We start from the raw sequence: 19,890 nt of genomic DNA, 5'->3' as shown, positions 1-19,890 counted from the left end.
TAATCATTTAAAATATTTATTTAGCTATTGAGAATCCGATAGCAAAAGGGCTTGAATTCTAGTATGTAATATGACAAAACGAGTGCCGGCAAATATTTCATGAGGATATCAAGAGGACATGCAGCACAGAGGATAATCAAATATAAACTGAAAGAAAGTTAGAAGCTGAAGGTACATTGCCTTATACCAGCTAGCATCACGAACCATTTGCTAAACTCTACATTGTTAGTTACAAGTGAAGCCATAAGAAGCTAATTATCAACTTCAAACATCTGCACATGGAAGTAGAGGCTTGTGACTGCCTCCTGAATATTTGATTGGCATCAGAGCTGGATCATTATATGCTTTGACCAACTTATCATAAAATTCAGGCATGTTAGGCTCATTTTGGTCTTGTCTATCCTTCTTGATCAAGCACTGCAGGAAAAGTAGTTTCATTAGAAAGCAGAAAGGGAAAATGAAAAGGGAAACAACTCATAATTGAAAAAAAGAGTACATTCTGTAACTGTTAGATGCAAGTGATTTGTGGTTAATCAATTCCTTATATCTATCTTGGCCAAAAGATGCAAGTGAACAATTTCAGGATTGCCCAGAGTGACTATTTTTCAACAACCATAGTTAAATGTTTATCATGACATGAAAAAAGTGTTAGTAATAATCATAACTTCACAACTAAATAAGAGAAGATGAAAAACATACAGGAATCATAATCAACAAACAGAATCAAATAAATTAGCAGGAATTGTGAACCACCATACTTCGGCAGGATAAGCCTTGAAAATAGGAAAGAAACGTTTCTGGCAATACTCATTGAACAGAAGTGTGAGAATAGGCAGAGGCAGAGTTAAGGCAGATGCTATTGGAAGCTTCTTCAGCCCAAATATCCCAATTACTATAATATGCATCAGAACCAATGAAAAAATTGTGTAGTTGTGCACTGTAGGCCAAAACTCTCCTCCAGTCTGGTACTTTGCCATATAAACATTTAAGAGCTGTCACAAACATATTCCAGATTATCATAAGAACTTTAGTAATCACATGAGAAACAAATAGTAGTTAACAATTTTTAAAGACACGATGAAGCCTTCTACCAAGTTTCATCTCTATATAGCCATGACATGGACAGTTCCTATTTTGACTCCAGAATCGTATCATATGAAAGATAACCAAAACCAAAACAAATTAATTTAAATTAATCAAAGCAACCATAAGAATTAGATGGAGTTAAACATGGTCTTTATCATTTAGACTTAAGGCCTAACTCTATCCCACGAAATAAGTTTTTCAAGTGAGGAGAGGACTGCCCAAACTTTATAAACTCTATTTAAGTCTTATTATCTCTAGTCGATGTGAGACTACCAGCCTGGAGCATGGCAAATGCAGGTGGCCTAACAATTGATCTAAGATAGGCTCTGATATCATTTTAGGATATTGACTTAGGGCCTAACTCAACCACACAAAACCAGCTTGGTAAGGACTGCCCAAGCTTTATCAACTATTTCTAGTCGATGTGAGACTAAACCATCACCCTTGGGTTGAAATTAAGGCAATGCTCAAAGAGGCCGATACTAAAGCAGGGCAATTAAGGAGACTTTCCAATACACGATTACAATTTATTTTTCAGTCAGCCTTCTTGCATTATTTAGGGCACTAAAGTAGTGGATGAAATGCTTGATTGATAATACACATAGCACCCATAAAATCATTTTCTCCCAGAAGAGTCTCATTTGATAAGATCCATTTCTTTTCCATTGAAGAGCTTAAATGTTTAAGAAAAATTGTTCAAACATTGATAATATCACAAGATGCAGATAGTTCTATTGTAAAACATCATCTTATCTTTATTTTGCATTTCATATGACAAAAAAGAATGAGCTTTTCTTCTCATTGATCAGTTATATAGTGTTCATATTGAAGAAGGAAAAGTTTAGTATTGTATGGTGACTACTGTGAGAAAGATCAAAGACAATCCAGAAAGCCTCAAACAATTACAAGTCCAAAAGAATTGTGTTCGAACTTTTCCCAGCCTTGCCCTCTTGTAACCAAAAATAAAATATAAAAAAAGCAACAACAATAAGTTTTAGTTGCCAGATTAAAACCATATGTGTGACAAACTTCTATTGTAATCATTTGATAAGATTTATTTGCATCTCAAGTAATCTTAAGTTTGCAAAGGGATCACTTTTAATAAACAGGTAATCTGTTTGTCATCCTATATCCAATACATATTATACAACAAATAAGGAAGATCAAAGTATATAAGGAAACGGAAAAACAAAAACAATTTGCAAACCTGGTTGCGGTAAATGATGTATCCCAAACAAAAGTAGACCAAGAGAAATGGAAGTATTAGAGGAGCAAGGATGAAGTATATAACACCAAGAAGACCAAAGAAAAGAATCCTGGGAATTTCACTGTGGTATTGAATTGATGGTGCCTCAAAATCATCATCATCACTGTCTCCAACAAAAATTATATTAATATAATTGTAAAGGAGTGGAATCAATTGAAAGAGCTCTGATGCTATATTAGTCCATCCGAATGTCACAACATATGCTATGAAGAATGATGCCTGCACCAAATATTAAATATAGATTAAATATGAATTGTCTATCTTATAATTCATGCAATAACAAATCATGCACAACAGAATAGATGTTTCCTGCAAGTAAATACATGTAATGCAAAGTAGTAGTAAATAAAACATTTATGGACCACTGAGAACACAGAGAGATAGAGACTCAAAACAGTAAGAAAGTTGTCCACTCTTGCAACAAATCAGAAATTAAAACTCACTGAAGCTAGCATGAATAGAATAACTGTGAGAACCAAAGGGGAAAAAATTATCAATACCTAGCGAAGGGGAAAAAGATAGCCTTGAGTAAGCTGACATTCTACTCCATAAATATACACTACAGGACAGAATAAACTGTGGATTGCTTTATTATCCTTATTCTTACCAAAACCCTCATAAATCATTTAAGATAAATTTCTACAAATTGAAAGGTAATATAGGAATTAAATATTTTCAAAGTTTGGTCGCAAATCCTCATCCATGTTGTCACAAAAAAAAAAGAAAGAAATCCTCATCCATGCATCTCTGAGACATAACAGTTTTCCTAGCTTCTTTTTAGGTTTCAACTCATAATTTTTATGCAGACTGATAGGGATGCTCCTTTGAGATGACATAGTCTTTTTTATCATCATTTTTCTTCTGGTTTCTTGCTCTCTTAATAACTTCATCTTGATATAAACAATTTAGAAACTTCTCATAAAACTAAAATGATTTTTCCAAAGCATCAGGAAAATACATTTAGTACACAAGGAAAAGCATCTCACGACGTAGAAAATAAAATGCTGGTAAGCCTTGAAAAATGGGCACACTTTGTCATTTCAAGGAAAAGTGTTCCTCAACATTGAGAGACCTTTAGAAAATATTGTGTAACATGAAATAAGTCAATTTTTCACCTGTGCTGGTACAGCTTCTGCTAGTACTCTGGGAAACTCTTTGGGCTCAAGAAAGATAGTCAATCGATAGAGAGCTGACCCTGATAATACATTTGTAAAGAAAATGTTCCAAATTGTAAACCATAATACTTTAGAGCATGCACTTTTTTGTATCTGACTCCATGATATGTATCCTTGCAAGGATGAAAGCATAATCATAATAGGTGGCACAGCAGACAGAAACATCTGAAGAATCAGAATGGGAAAGTATCCTGTTATAACTTGGCTTACAACTGCCCTGCAAGAAGACATTAGGAAACTCTACTTTAGTTGCAAATACACACAACAGGCATTAGTGCTACTGATAAAACAACAAATCATACTTGCAACTTACAATCACAAACTCAACAAGTTAACTTCTAGGGAAAAAAAAAGGAAAAAATTTGTTAACATAAAGCCATACAACGCATATTTGAGTGCCTATACTATCGTGTGCACGTTAACTGTTCCTAATACAGTGATGATTTTAAGTAGGATGAAGTATTGGAAGAGAAATAAGCATCCAATTACCAAGTAAGAAACTTTGGATGGTAATATGAATCATCTGGTTAAAATATTATGTTAGAGATGACTTTGGTGATAACTTCATCTAGATGAAAACTAAAATAAAGTTGTCATAGCATCAGAGAGAATTATATAATTCAACTTTTAGAATTCAAGCCGTAACTATACTACATGGCTTATTTATCTTTTATTTCAAGTGAGATTTTGAGCATATATTCTATTGAATCTATTCTACCTCAAAAACTACACAAGCAAGAGAAAATTAAAAGTACCCTGCACAAAAATAAAGTAAGATGTGCACTTAAATTTGGGCTGAAAAATAAATCTCATTTCTCATGTTACACAAATGCTCAAATCTTTATGTATTGATCTAACTCTAGCATAAATAAGTAGGGAAAGAAAAATTTCAATCGGAAACATTTCCAACTTACATTCTCAGTATGCATCTCAGAGAAGGGAACATGGTTTCCAACTGATCAAGATGGATAAGACCTTGTACTAGAGCAACTGGGATCAAAAATAGAATTGTAAGAATATTGCATGCAACATAAGCCACCAGCTTGCTGATCCATCTTCTAATGAATGTGACAGAAAAGAAAGGCCAATAAACATCATGAGGCTCTGGAGCTTGCTCAGTACTCCAGTCTGTGGGATTGACACCTTCTTGAATGTTTAAAGCTATTGCAGCACCAAATCGTGACTTAAATGAGACAAAGGCAGCTGGAATTTCCTTTTAAATTGAAAGTAGTTATTAAACAAGTGGATAATTAGATATTCAACTTAACCATGAAAAATTATATCTACTGTAGGATGGAATATCCATATACAAAAACTTTGCAAAATCAGAATCTAGTATTTTAACAGATAAGTTAAGGAAAAAACAAAGGTTATTCAAAACCAAGACTGATTACATGAGTCATGTGACTAATTTGTCTTTATTGGGTTAAGTTTGACATTAATTAATAAATTGGTGGATTAATTCTAACATTAACAAGACAAAGAAACTTTTTCATTTCAGCATATGGTTGATAGTTTTGGAAACTCATTTTTCCATGCCTAAACCAAATACTTTTCTAAGGTTTCTTTTGGACTTTTATTTTCTTTTGGACAAATTTGTGCCAAATGATTTATTTAAACTATTGGCTCTACCTTCAACCTTATATGCTGAAAGCTCTCTTCCCAGTCCTTTGATATTCATTCTGACCATATTTACTTTAGTTTGATATTCTACTATTTAACATAGAGACTAAATTTTTGAAAGTAGAATCCTTATTTTGCCTGGTGCAAGCATCCAATAAACCAAGTGTCAGTTCATTGGTGTTTATATTGTAATTCATCCATCTTATTTCAGGAGTGGTCAGTCAAAACGTGTAGCATTGGTCCTTAGAAAAGTAGGTTTAGACACCTTCATCCTGGTTCTTTTTTTTTCCTATTCATATTTTAGTTCTCCATTCTCATTTAATATAGACCTGCAATTTGAAGATGTAGTAGTGCAAATATTGTGCTGGTATTAAACAAGTAAGAATGAACAGAAAAAATTATAAAGAGCACAGTTTGGGTAATATTTCACTTATGATTTGCTTTAAATAGATTATTTAATGAAAAATATTATCCAATTATTTGGATGTTGTTAGATAGGGTGCAAACCACATCAGATATTAAACTGCCCAATTGGAAACACAATTAAGTACAACTGAAGTCCTGAAGGTTATTAATGCCTAGAATGATAGTTAGTTACCTTTCCTGCCAATGAAGACTGTTCCATTCTCACATTATCTGCAATGTCTCCCAATGTCTTTTCATAATGATCTAAAATATCAACTTTGTGACCAAAAAGTCCCAAACATCCATCACGCCTATGCCGTTGAGGAGCATTATCTTTATCTTTTAGTTGGGTAAGCCTTTTGTACAGTCTCTCTGCATCAGTCTGAGAGGAATAAACTTTTAATAATAAAAAAGTACAATATAGGTAATACTGAAAAGAAAATTGTAGTTAGGTACAACTAAATATTGCTAAGAAGTTCAAAGTTCGGCAATATACAATATTCAAATCCAAACCACCACCATCCCCCTGCCTCCGGAAAGAGAGCAATCTTGCAGAAAAATGAATAATGGATTATTTGTTTCTTAAAAAAATAACAAACCAAAACTATTTAAGAAAAGCCTGTCAAAACATCAATGAAACTATAAGTTTCACATTTTATCTGAGGAAAATGTCTAACAAAACCTCCTAAGACACAACCCATTGGGCTTGGCCACAGAAGAAATATAATTATAACTGTTTTGGATATAAAAAATGTCCATGGACCATCACCTAACAACCTAAGTTTTAGAAGAGTAGGTCATTAAAGTCCTTTATGACCAAGTGGTGGTGAGTTCTATCCTTACCTCCCCCATCTTCTGAATAAAAACTAAGTTCCAGCACAAGGTAAGATGGGCCTGTGCAATGTCCTCCTATCAATCCCACAGTTCATCCAAAATATAATTGGCAGGAAGGTTCTTTAACCTTGTCAAGGAGCCATTCTACCTTAAAGATCAAGTTATTATTCGATAAAGAAAGAATGGGTTTTAATTTTGACTTAGTTCTCAATGTTCTTTATGTAAAAGCACTATTCCAGAGGAAGTTACACAAAGCTAAGCACTAACTATAACAATTAAGAGGAATCCAACCAACGCTCCTTTTGACAGCATGGGATTTCATCCAACAACAAAGTGTTGAAAAGAGTACAAACACTCTCATTTATGTGTTGTACTAGACGTTTTCATTGTTTTCCTTGTGGCCTTATATCCACCCATTTCAGAAAAGAAAGGAAAATTCCAGTGCTTTGAATAGTGTTCTCCTTGCAGATATGTGGTGTATTTTGTTGGAGTAAGAATTTAGGGATATGATTGTTTTCTTGACCTCTTCCTAAGTTCCAACTCAGGTGTTTTTGGAGTTTATTTTCCAAATATGCAAATAAAATGATATGAACTCACTAACTGCTGTTTTTTTAATCTGTTTTAATGTTCTAGTTGTTTTCCTTTTTAGGAATGTTCCTGATGATCTTCCATCATCATACTTCTTTTCTCTTAATGGAATTTAGATATTGAGAAGACAAAAACTTTCATGATTAAGAATTTGAGGTACTATAACAGAAAAATAAACAATACAAAATTAAGCAAGTGTCAATAGAAAAAATTGAACCAATTAGAACTCCATAAAACTTTTCTTACAACTAGAATTTGAAGTTTGCTGCTTCGACGAACAACTGAATGTGAATGATAAGTAGAAGGGTGATACTCCTGGAAGAAGTGCTCAACAATATCGTTACAGGTGCTTCCATGTGGAACAGGAATACCTCTAACTAATATAGTAAAGTGATGAGGCTCAGGCTTGGATGAATAGAAGCAAGCAATTCTTTTTGATGAAATATGCTCATACTCCTGCATATGGAATTAACAGAAAGCATGAAATTCAATCATTATCTTTATAATTTAGCAGAAGTGGAAAAATCTGATGCATGTAAGAAGCAAACTTGAACTAAAATAACTTACATCATAAAGAAGAATGCAGACAACTCCAGTGAAAACATATGCGGCACAAAAATGGATCCATAACCTTGAGAAAGGCCAAATCTAGCGATCAGAGTTACCATGTTATAACTTAGATAAAAATAATAACACTCATGAAGAAATCTTTCATTCACACAAATGGTGTAATTACAACAGCAAAGAAATAAATTTTTATTACAAGTGCTAAGATGGACTTGCATATTTTGCAGATGAAAATAAGTACTTAAAACCAGGAGTTCCAAATGCAAATGCATGACAATGGTAAATTAGTCATGCTATCATAACTTCCTCTTCCATTCACGGGAGGATCAGATGAAAATTTGAAATCACAATCATATAACATTAATAGAGAAATGAAAAGAGAATGAAGATTTAACTGTTGAATGCAACCAGTAACCTGATGGCATTCGATGGAATAACCTTTATGGACACAATGAATAGGTGAGCATCTGATATATATCATAATATTAGATGATAAAATCAGCACACCTTGTGAATGGAAAAAAAATATAATCATATAAAACAATTATAACTATGAGATTACATAAACAGATAAGCCTAACGCTCTTGATACCCCGGTCTTGAAACACAGTATGCATATTGCATAGGCAGCAGAAAAGCTTTGAAATACCTACAAGATTTCACTTTCCAGCATATAGTGATAGGATGAACGTTTCATTCCTAATTTCTTTCTAACACTTTAGTTAAAACAAATTTAAAAAACAAATGGTCAAAGACTCAAATTGGAAGAGAAAAGTGGAGAGAAGGGAAGTAAACCAATTGTTTTAAATATTTTGTAGTGGACTTTCAAGGTGCCAGAACTCCAAATATCAAGTATATTCCTTTCCAAAATTTCAAAATGCACAAGCTTCAAAGATGGAGATCTCCATAATGGACACTCTCCCTTAAAGTTTGCAGACTGTACATGATGCATGTGACAATTCTATGTAGTGGTTAAAATGTTAATATCTTTCGATTCATAACTGGGTAAAACTATAAGCAAGGCTATCAATTTATGCCTTGTGGGAAGGATTACTCCAAGTTTCAAACATATATTGGAAACACTTTAAACAACCAGAAGCAAGTTAAAAGAACATATTTCATTAGATGGACTTCATAAGAGAGTCAGTAAATGGTGATTATAGGGAAAACATCTATAACTAGTGTCACACCTTTTAACTTTTAAGTACTTCAAGCCTATCATCATGCTAGTGAGAAAAAAGTGAAAGAAGACCATACTTTAATGTAATTCACTTGAAGATAGTAAAAACATATGTTGGTTCTTCAGTTCTACTCATCACAAAGCCCAATAATTCATATATACTAAAGACATTACATATATATACATGCAGATTCATCGATCAAAGAAAATGAGACTTCTTGAATTTGATGTAAAAAAAAAAACAAATAAATTAATATTTCATATATGCATTGATCTTTATACTGAATAAATAATACGGTTAATACCTAAAGAGTTAACACTATCCTGATCAATAATATTCACCTGTTTGAACCATTGTTAACATTTGAAATACTGAAGGAATCCAAAGACTTGTTTTGAAAATCAGAATCATCATGAAGTTGACTCCCCGTACAATTAATTGGAAGAAGAATGAGTAGCCCCACAATTCCACCAAAAGTAAATATTTTTAAACTGCACATATCACAAAGAGGGGGAAAATCAGTAAACAAAAAAAGTGATCCCTTCAAACAACATACAGCATGGTGACAGAAAATAGAAAGACCAATATATATTTTGCAGAAATGCAGATATATAAGTAATCAGTGACTCAGTGGCTACAGATGGATATATTATATCATATTGGCAAAAAATTTAAAATTAAGTCCAAGTTAACCAAATGAATATACATTTAATCAAATTTAGAATATTGTATAATCAATGGCAAAGGGAGTCCAGTTCTGATGCAGAAACCACCTATGCATATTTACTGATGTATAGCCATATATAAACTTGCATAAACATAGGTCAGTTACATACATAATGCAGGAATATCCATCAAAATCAGTAAAAGAGGCTTGGTTGGCCAATGTAATATATTTGAGTTTAAAAGGACAAGACATGATAGTTCTTTAAAACCTAGAAACCATTGAATAATTTAACTCACCTAAAGACAAATATGCGCATGAAAACAAAAGCATCTAAGCCGGCAGTTGATAAAAATTCTTCTTCAGAGGTCTCCCATGCTTTTCTCACCCAACCAGCAGTAGTAGCAGGTAACAAACGTTCCAAGTTAAATTGATCACCCTCTTGACGTTTCCCTTCAGAAACTAAGCGTGGTGCATAGACGGTAATATTACCAGGCTGCTTCCTCAATACAGAGTAGAGGGTGAAAAATATAAAACATAGGCCAAGGTTAATTACAACTGAAGTTAGAAGAGCAGCAAGAATCATTATTGAAATCTGGTTCAAATGACAACACAACTGTATTCCTGACTCCTGAAATTAAATAAAACAGAACTCTCAATAGTTGAATAAGGAATGCATGTTCAAATAATCACTTTGAACCAATCCAGTTAAGTAAAGTGTATTCACAAGAGGACAGAATCACTTCACCAGAGAAGGACAAAACCAAAAAAAAAAAAAAACCACTGTCACTTAGAAAAATTTTAAGAAAACTAGCCGTGCAAATGCACTGAGCAAAAGGATGTTGAGCTTTCCACACAAAACCTGGTAGTCTGAAATAATCTCATCTGAATGTATATAATTTTGCAACTCAGTAAGTCTAGGATGGTGGTCGTTAAAAAGTTGGCATTCTTTAAATGGGGTTAGTCTTTGTCTGCTATACATGGAGGATAAAAAAAGTGCATAACATGCATGTATTGGCAACTAACCCCATTTTCCTTTCTTAGATAGCAGAGAATGCTATGTTGCTATAGATGAAGTTTTGGAGTTTCAAAAGTTAAGTGTTGCACATAGCATTAATGTTTATGCTAATATATGTTAGAGATCCTAAATCGAACGGAAATATATGACCAAAATAGAGTATATAAATAGGGAGCAATCCCCATCTCTTGAGTTAGGCTCAAACCTAAATTCTAAAAATGTCCTCATATTGCATTAGCCATCACCAACATTTGAGCCTATAATTTACACAGTACACAAGTCATAACTAATTGAATGGAGTGATCAATTATTAAACTTTTACTGGTATGTTACACACAGCCCTTCAATTTTTACGTTGGAAATCTAAAAACAGAAACCTTGAGACATTCTCATTCTAGGCAAATCCTATATCATAATAACTCAATGAGCATTATAGATTAACTAAAACCAAAAGGAAATTATCATGTCACAAACCCGAACAACTCCACTAAGGGTAGAAATTTTTGTCAGATGCAGTCTTAAAAACTTTCCGTTAATTTACACATCCACTAGTTCACGAAAGTATATAAGGTCGATAAAAGATTGTGATTTCAGATTTCAACGGGCTTGGTCAGATATATTGTCAGATCATTAAACAGATCTACATCCAAAGGTTCCTTTGATACAATTTCTAAGAAACTCCCAAGTTGCTGTTAGCCTATTACCATACATTTTTGCATGCAAGGATACGTTGCTTTACGAATCTTTGTTAGGAACGATACCAAGACACAAGCACCAACATAGCCGAATTGGTAGATTCATAATGAAACAAAGATTATACACACACACATATGTATATATATAGATTATAGACCAAATGGTATTGAAGAATTTGTTGTAGAGATCGAGAGAGAACCTGGCTATGAAGCAAAAGAGAGAAGCATCAGTGAGTACAGTTGCGAGGAAAATTAATGATACAAATACAAGGAAGGAATTTGTGTGTGTGAACATGAACAACAACAACATGGGGCCAACAAAAATACAAAATAAACTACGTACCGATCAAGTTTGTTCTCCCGCCTTTTTTGGTGGTGATCATCAAACCCCACGTCCACGTGTCAATGCCTCGTTTGTTCGTTTTTGTTGGCTTCGTCAGTTTTTTTATTTTTCTTAAAACACAAACGGACATTGTTTCAATGCTGCTTTGGACACATTACGTGTTCGAGAGGAAATGCTAAAGTTCCTTAAAGCCTTATTCCGGGATAATGTGTTTTTGGGGGATAACATGTGAAGTTTATTTTTTTGTCAGATAACTATGTGTACATTTTTTTTAAACATCATATTAGTATATTGATATGAAGTTATTTTTCTTGAAGTAACAATGAATATTTTTTTCCAACAAAAATCATTCAATTATTTCTTTTTAACAAATTTATTATATGTTGTATTTTTATCGATAAATGTTAATTTATTAGTTGTTAACTTTTTTTTAAGTAAAATTTTTTTAACTCATGATCTCTTTTTTCTTTTTTCTTTATTTATTATTAAATCAATCTTACCTACGAGTGAATGATTATATAAAACTAGTTTAAACGAGAGAGACGTAATCCTTTTTAATAGTAAATTAAATAATAGATTATAATGATGATGATCAAACAATGAACGTGGAGGCACCAAATATTCAACAATTGCACGTGTTCTCTAGATATGCATCCATGTAGAAAAGTAAGATGCAGCGCTATCCACGTCATCGTCATAGTTCCCTACATAACCCTGTCCTGTTGGTCCTTTCAACAAAAACTCTGCTCCTTTTGTTATTACTCAAGTTTTTTCCAGCACTTCAGGTGCATGCATGCATGCTCAATTTCATCAATCATCAATCATCAATGTCTCACTCGAATTAACTAATTAATTAATTATCTGTACTGTATAATTGGTAGCTAATTTTCGATGAGAAGATTGTGGATTGTGTTTTCATATTTTGAATTTGGCAACTTTAGATTGCATTGAAATTTTGTTGTTGAACAGAGAATGAGTTGTGGGGAGTCTGAGGGATATGAGCGGCAGTATTGCGAGCTTTCAGCAAATCTATCAAAAGCATGCATTGATGCAACGCTCCTCTTAATGGAGGTACTCTAAATTCTTCCTTTTGGTATACTCATTTTTATGAGACAAGGTCTAAAAATCCAATGGATTTTAGAAAGATTTCATCAAACTTTTTCTTTTATCCCCAAATGGAGGGATCGAACTCACGATATTTTTTTTTAATGGTACAATCAATCTTATATCTACTAAAAGATTTAATCAGACTGTCTCAACTTCTAAATGATAAACCATTTTTATCCGGATAACAGGAGTCATTGAAACTTACAATCTCACACACACACACATATATATATATATTAATTTGTATATTTTCTATTTAATCAACCGAGCTAAAGAAACAAAATATTAAGAAATACTCAAATCTCGGTCTCACATCGACTGCCTCACTCCTTAGAATACAGCTTATATATTTATTGTGCAGTTTCACTTAATATCAATTGATTTTGAGATAAAATCTAACATGCTAACTCAAAATAATACTATACGGTTCAACCAATGAACTGACCAGATAATGAGCTTGAATAACATTAGATAATCCAAATACAAGTACTGATGGGATCTTATTTAAATTGGCTCTGATCCAATGCCCATTTCTGGCCAGAATTGATTTTGCAAGTATGAAACCTGAGTCTCAAGAATGAATTCCTACAATGTCAACCACTAACACATCTATATTTAATGTCAAAAAAAAAAAAACTCATCTATATTTTGGATATGAAGCTCTTATTCTATTTATAACACACTCACAAAATTCTTCAATGAAGGGAATATAGCTTCTTGGGAGATTTCATACAGGAAAACACATCATCTAGCACTTCACACGGATGAAAACATGGCATATTTTCTTAAGCCAAATAAACAAGATATTAAGCGTATAAACTGTGTGATTGTCTGTTTGGAATATTCTCATCAAGTACAGTCCCAAGTAATTTTCAAGCAGAATATGGAATCCTGAGGGCCATCCTTTGAGCAAGCCAAGGTTTCTCTGGTTCTGGATCAATGAAAGGATGCGTGAGGAACTGCTCAGCTTCTTCATCCAACAATTCTCTACACCAGGTTACTCTTTTTGATGGACAGCAACCAGGTCCAAAACACCTATAGTTATCATAAAATTACTTCAAGCTTCTTGAACTCAACTAACAAATTTTGCATTTAAGGCAAGTAAAAAGTGTTTCCATCAGCATATTCATGGTGTTAGTATAACACATAACATTCTTTATTCAAATCAAACTTCTAAATTTTGAATCTTTTGGCAACAAAAAGAAGCAGTTCACTATCTGAGTATAACATAAACTCACATTTATAATTGTTGCACTAATCTAGAACGGTTTCATACCCTGCAAAGCAAAAAACATTGCGAAACGATCTACCTGTATTCATAAAAGCAAACACTTCTTTCATTCTCCATTTTCCCCCAGTTATCCCAGCCAACATGCCTTATACATTGATCCATGTAAGTGTATGCAAAGACCACCCTTCCAAAAGGGCCCCACGGTCGTCCAAGATATGCATATGAATTTCCTCCATTACCCGTGATAACGCATCTGCAATGGCACCAGAGACTACTCCGGTAAAATACTTACAAGGAACCAAATGGTCCACAGAACATAAAAAAAGATTCCCTGATCAGGGAGGACTATAACCAATAAATTACAGAAAGTCTTAGCCTAACAACATTTTATTAGTAAACCAATTTATAAAGAACATTTTTCTAAATATTTTTTCTCTTAATTAATTTCTCTTTTAGTCCAAAAATTTGAATTTTTTTAAAATGAAAGAAATAAAATGGTAAATTAGCATAAACTTAATGTCCCAATCTTTTATTTATTATTATAAACATTATATAACTCTCTTTACTTAAAAATAAAAAAATTGGCTTGCCTTCTGTTTCCCTCCAAAACCACACTCCCAAATATAACCTTAGAAAACAAGTTTAATGCTAAATTCAGTATTTCTTTTTTCTATAAAAGAAATGCAGAGAAGTAGTTTTAGAGGGGTGGTTGTGGCGATGTAAAAGTTTTAGCCCCGTATTCGATATCAAAAGTCCTAAAACAACTTGAAAGAAGGCTAATTTAATGTAAATTTACAAAAGCACTAATTCCTAAGCCTAAAAGGACAATCTCAATTTTCTCATCAAATACTGATGTTAGAATACGTTAGGAGTACAACTGCACTATTACTTGACCTAAGATATTAGTATAAATATGAGTATTAGGCTACTTGTTTATGACATCCCATAACATCATAATATTATTCAAAGTCTTCTTTATTCAATTCACATTGTTGAATAAAAACATATGATCTTAAGAACTAACTCTTTCCTCATTGGACAGTTTAGAGAAGTTCTAAAGACTAAAGTGCAGTAATAGATGGTAGATGAGATTGTTAACACTGGAAAATGATCAGTTACACACCTTAAGAATACATAACCAGTTGTTTCCTGTGATGATTTTCTGCTCTGTGCGGTTATGAAGCCCGCAGACTTGCAGTGGATATGACAGTGCTCCAAAAGTGCAGTGCTATTGCCAAAGATGAAGTCCACACTTCCTTCAATGTAGCAATCTTTCAAATATTGTTTACCGTAATGTAAGTACAGTGTGTCCTGCACCATAATCATCAAAGAAATTTATCCACTTGTAACTTCGATAGAATCTCCTTAATGAAACAGAATCGGGGGATTCAACATAAGACCAGGTAGTCTGCTGATCATGGCCCCAAGTTAATTTAAGGTACCATTCTTTTCATGAGAACAGGCCAGAAAAGTGACAATCAAAATTTACACAGGAAGACATCCATCAAAGCAATCACTTAAACAATGAATTTTTAAAGAGCATAAGCAAAGATGAATTTTTTTAGGGTCTTCAAAAGTTTTTCAGCAATTCAACATACATATATATCACCAACACACACAAAATCATAAAACCTATATAAAATGACATCAAGGCGGTGGAGCTCTGGAACTACCTGCCATCCAAGGAACCTGCAATTGTAGAAGGCACATCGATCTGCTGTTACTCTAATTGCAACTGCTTGCCCTGAACCCTGTCAGAAAGAGAAGGAAAAGAAAGGAACACTACATAAGGTCTTTTCATAGTTTCTACCTGTAAATCAAACCTCTGAAGAAACTAATTGAGATGTAGGTATATAAAGCAACAATTCCAAATCATCTAAAGATTTTACAACCAGATAATTGACTAGCAAAAGAATAAATGTCAAAGGATCTCTATTCTCTCTCTTCAGCAATCAGTAGATCCAAAAAGAAAAAGCTTCAAGTTACCAGTATTCTTTCTCTTAAGTAAACAAATAAATTTGTAAGTAAGACAATTACAGGCCATCTACATGTATCAACAAGTCAACTACTGACAAAGGGAAGGAGGGGAAGGAAACTATCCAACTTGCTTTTGAATTGATCCATCAAAGTGAATAAGTGATAAGAAAGAAAGTAGCACAATCAAAAACCTTGAAAAAATTGAAATTTGACAACACAAGCAATGGAATGCATTACCTCAGGCGCAGAATTCTCGAAAGTAATATTCTCAGCAATAAAGTCCTCCCCTTCCACAATGGTAGTTCCACAACCAAACGTCCCAGTCCCTATCACCCTCGCAGGCTGCAACAAAAAATCCAACACAAAAAATAAAATTGTTTTTTTGACACATACCCACCAATTCAAATGAAGAAATTAACAATTTTGACACATACCCATTAACGCAAAGGACGAGAGCATTTAAAAAATGAACAATTTTGACACATACCCACCAATTCAAGTGAAGAAATGATCAATTTTGGCACATACCCATTAGCCCAAAGGACGAGAACATTTTAAAAATAAACAATTTTGACGCATACCCAGAAAGGGTATCTGAGGGAAAAAGACAAAGAGAAGAGAAGGTGCGTACTTGGTGGTGATCAATTCCGGTGGCAGTGTTGTTCCAGGTAAGCACGGTGTCCTCAGGGCTGAGAGCGGCGAGAGTGATGAAATTCTTGGTCTTGGGAACATACACCGGCTGCCGGTAGATTCCCGGCGAGACCCGAATCACCGTCCGGCGAATGTTGCCCAGCGGCACGGCGTCGATAGCCTCCTGCACCGTTTGGAAATCTGCGGTCCCGTCCTGTGCCACCGTGAATATGCAAGCTGCCATTTTCTAGAGAGAGAGAGTGTGATTTTGGGGTGAAGACAGAAAAGAAAACGCACGAAAGGTATCACCGTCATTCACATCTCCAGAATGTTGTGTTTTTTGGATTGTGTTGTGTCTGAGACTGAGTTAACAAATGGAATGGTCGAGTGAGTGGGGTGTCACAGTTAACAGAGTTGCTGTCAGACACGTTTTTGCCTTCCTTCTCAATCTCATCTACTTCGCTGCACTTAACATTAGATTCCTCGGTGATTCACTTCTGGAAAGAGGACAGGATACTATGATTCTAATTTTCTAATAAAAAAGATAGAGATCCGAAAGTTACTCTTGTTAGTCTCAAGTTCAACTATTCTAGGATGAAAAATATTTTAATTGAACATTTTTAATTTTTCAAGTTAGTTTTTTCTATTTTTTATTTTTTATTCATTTATATTTTTAAAATGTATTTTGAAAAATATATTTTTCTTTAATATATAAAGATATTTTTAGTGCATGAAAATTAAACTTAATTATTAAATAAGAATATAATTAAAAAATATAATTAATAAAACTAAAAATTTGTCAAACATTAATGATTTTGAAACAAAATAAAAAAGCCAAAATATAAAAAAAGTGATAAGCATTATTACATTAATGTATACTCCATAAGAAAAACAAGAAGTAATGTTTTTAATTATTTTTAGTGATATTTTCAATTAAAATTAGAGTTTTATCCTTGATAATTCATATAATAAAAATTTATATTAAATACAAGTTATTTGTTATATTCGAACTCGACACAGTGTCTATAAGTATGTTTGGCTGAATAGATAATTCAACAAGGACTCAGTTATCATAAATAAAAAATGAAGAAAAATTTATCCTCACGAAGCAAGATAAAAATAGATAAAGATTCTATTTTTTTTTTACACAAAGAATTTATCTTCATCACTATCATTTTTGCATCTAGTGATAGCACTTGTCCTAAAAAATTCAGAAATCAAAATCTACTGTTTCTCATAACAGAAAATTTTAAAGTTTTACGTATATTTTAAAAATTTAAACACTCATAATTTGTAATTGCAAAACAACTATGCCAAAAAAAAAAAACCTGGTTAAAACCTTGCTAATAGCAAATCGTAGGTTGCAGGGTGAAGTAGACGACCAACGCCGCATGTTGTTCTTCTCTCCATGCTCATGCGGCTTTGCGCTTTCAACCTTCCCTTCAGAGCCATTCACAAACCCACCTTAACAACCTCTTCACACCCATTTGCCTCCACTGCACTCGCCCACTCCAACACAACACCCCTTTCACACCACCCCAACAACAATCTCCCTCTTCTTTCTCCACCTTCAACGTTCTCCAAACCCTACACCATCTCCACAACAACCCCTCCCACGCCCTCTTCTTCTTCACACACCTCCACCACCCCATCTCCACCTACGCCGTAATCATCAAAATCCTCTCTTTCTGGAACCTCCAACGCCAACTAGACTCCCTCTTCCTCCACCTCATCAAACACCACCACCCTCTTCCCTTTCCTCTCCTTAACTTCTTCGAAACACTCTTCCAAGACTTCAACAACAACAGCTTCTTGCTTAGAGCATTTAATGGTTTTGTCAAAAGCTGTGTCAGCCTCAACATGTTTCATGAGGCCATTGATTTCCTTTTCCAAACACGCCGCCGCGGAATCGTCCCTGATGTCCTCACTTGCAACTTCCTCTTCAACCGGCTGGTGGAGCATGGTGAGGTGGATAAGGCATTGGCTGTTTATGAGCAGCTCAAGAGGTTTGGCTTTAGCCCCGATTGTTACACCTATGCAATTGTTATCAAGGCGTTGTGTAAAAAGGGTGACCTGAAACAACCCCTTTGTGTGTTTGAGGAGATGGAGAGAGTTGGCGGGATTCCTCATTCGTATTGCTATGCTGGTTATATTGAGGGGCTTTGTAATAATCATAGGTCTGATTTGGGGTATGAGGTGTTGCAGGCATTTAGGAATGGGAATGCGCCTTTACAGGTTTATACATACGAGGTTGTTCGCGGGTTTAGTAATGAGATGAAGAAGTTAGATGAGGCTCGGGGTGTGTTTAATGGGTATTGTAAGAGTCATAATCTGCTCAAGGCTTTGGCTTTGCACGATGAGATGGTTTCGATGGGTGTGAAGACGAATTGGGTGGTTGTTAGCTACATTCTTCATTGTTTGGGGAGATGGGGATGACTTTGGAGGTGGTGGACCAGTTTAAGGATTTGAAGGAATCCAGGATGCTTCTTGATGGGGTGGCCTACAACATTGTGTTTGATGCTTTGTGTAAGTTGGTGAAAGTGGAGGATGCAGTAGAGATGGTGGAAGACATCAATGGGTACTGCCTTCAGGGTGATCTTGTTACTGCATTTAGCGTCTTTAAGGAAATGAAGGGAAAAGGTTTTAAACCTGATGTTGTCACATCTAATGTACTGGCGACCAGGTTGTCTAGAAATGGTCATGCTTGCGAGGCAGTGAAGCTTTTGGTTTGAGGTCTTTCTTCTGTATTATCTAGAAACAAAAACAGAAAAGCATATTCTACAAAACACACTAGCAAGGCTAGACATTCCTTACCGGTGGCATTTCCAGACTTGAAAATTTTCATCCTGATGTGATCCAGTCTTGGCTATGTGATCTACACATTGATTTCCTTGTCTCAAGAGTATTCCAAAGGTTCCCCCCCTTAATAGCCAATACCAGATCATTTCTCCTTTGGTCTTGAGACATGGTCCATTCTCAATTTTCTATTACAAGTAAATTGAGAGTGGTAACATAATGAACCTAATAGCAGTGATAAAATGACTCCTTTAGAAAATGACAAACTCCAAGTATGTTTGTCCCCATGTTTCCCCGATGTGCAAAATTATGAAATTATTTTCACCTACCATTGTTCTCTTTTACAATTAATGTCTCTAGTTATTAGTACTTGTGTTATTAAACTCCCACTGAATCAATCAAATAACTAGACTGTTTAAAATTAGATGGATCAAATTCAAAGGGCATTTTGAACCAATTTAAACTAACTTCAAACCAATTTAAACCAGACTAACTCAAATAATACTAGACGGTTCAACCAATGAAGAATGAACTGACTAAATAATGAATCTAAAAAACAATTATATCATCCAAACTTGTGACTATCTTATTTGAATTTTCTCTGATCTGATACCCGTTTTCTGACCTGAATTTTTTGTAAAATACATCAGCTCCGTGGGTGAGTATGAAACATGAGTCTTAAGAAGGAATTCCTACAATGTGA

At 34.2% G+C, this 19,890-nt stretch overlaps 2 protein-coding genes and 1 pseudogene across 2 annotated transcripts; 1 reads left to right on the top strand and 2 right to left on the bottom strand.

The window, feature by feature from the left end:
• Positions 1-11,401, bottom strand: LOC114395882 (CSC1-like protein HYP1). The gene is made up of 11 exons (XM_028357750.1): positions 11,304-11,401; positions 9,690-10,021; positions 9,068-9,217; positions 7,546-7,609; positions 7,225-7,434; positions 5,750-5,938; positions 4,443-4,741; positions 3,469-3,745; positions 2,294-2,572; positions 759-992; positions 1-417 (listed from the first exon to the last, which is right to left on the bottom strand). Exons 2-11 carry the CDS (start codon positions 9,974-9,976, stop codon positions 265-267), a joined length of 2,142 nt encoding a protein of 713 aa, XP_028213551.1. The 5' UTR covers positions 9,977-10,021; positions 11,304-11,401; the 3' UTR covers positions 1-264.
• Positions 11,402-12,994: 1,593 nt separating this feature from the next.
• LOC114397759 (pectinesterase 31-like) lies at positions 12,995-16,928 on the bottom strand. The gene is made up of 7 exons (XM_028359948.1): positions 16,711-16,928; positions 16,393-16,638; positions 15,999-16,103; positions 15,458-15,535; positions 14,908-15,095; positions 13,864-14,037; positions 12,995-13,588 (listed from the first exon to the last, which is right to left on the bottom strand). The coding sequence occupies exons 2-7, from the start codon at positions 16,633-16,635 to the stop codon at positions 13,426-13,428; spliced, it is 951 nt and encodes a 316-aa protein (XP_028215749.1). The 5' UTR covers positions 16,636-16,638; positions 16,711-16,928; the 3' UTR covers positions 12,995-13,425.
• LOC114397421 lies at positions 16,766-19,518 on the top strand (annotated as a pseudogene).
• Positions 19,519-19,890: the final 372 nt, after the last annotated feature.

This window comes from Glycine soja, chromosome 18, assembly GCF_004193775.1.
Source record: "Glycine soja cultivar W05 chromosome 18, ASM419377v2, whole genome shotgun sequence".
Classification (NCBI taxonomy): Eukaryota; Viridiplantae; Streptophyta; class Magnoliopsida; order Fabales; family Fabaceae; genus Glycine; species Glycine soja.
This window is presented reverse-complemented; position numbering and strand designations above follow the sequence as displayed.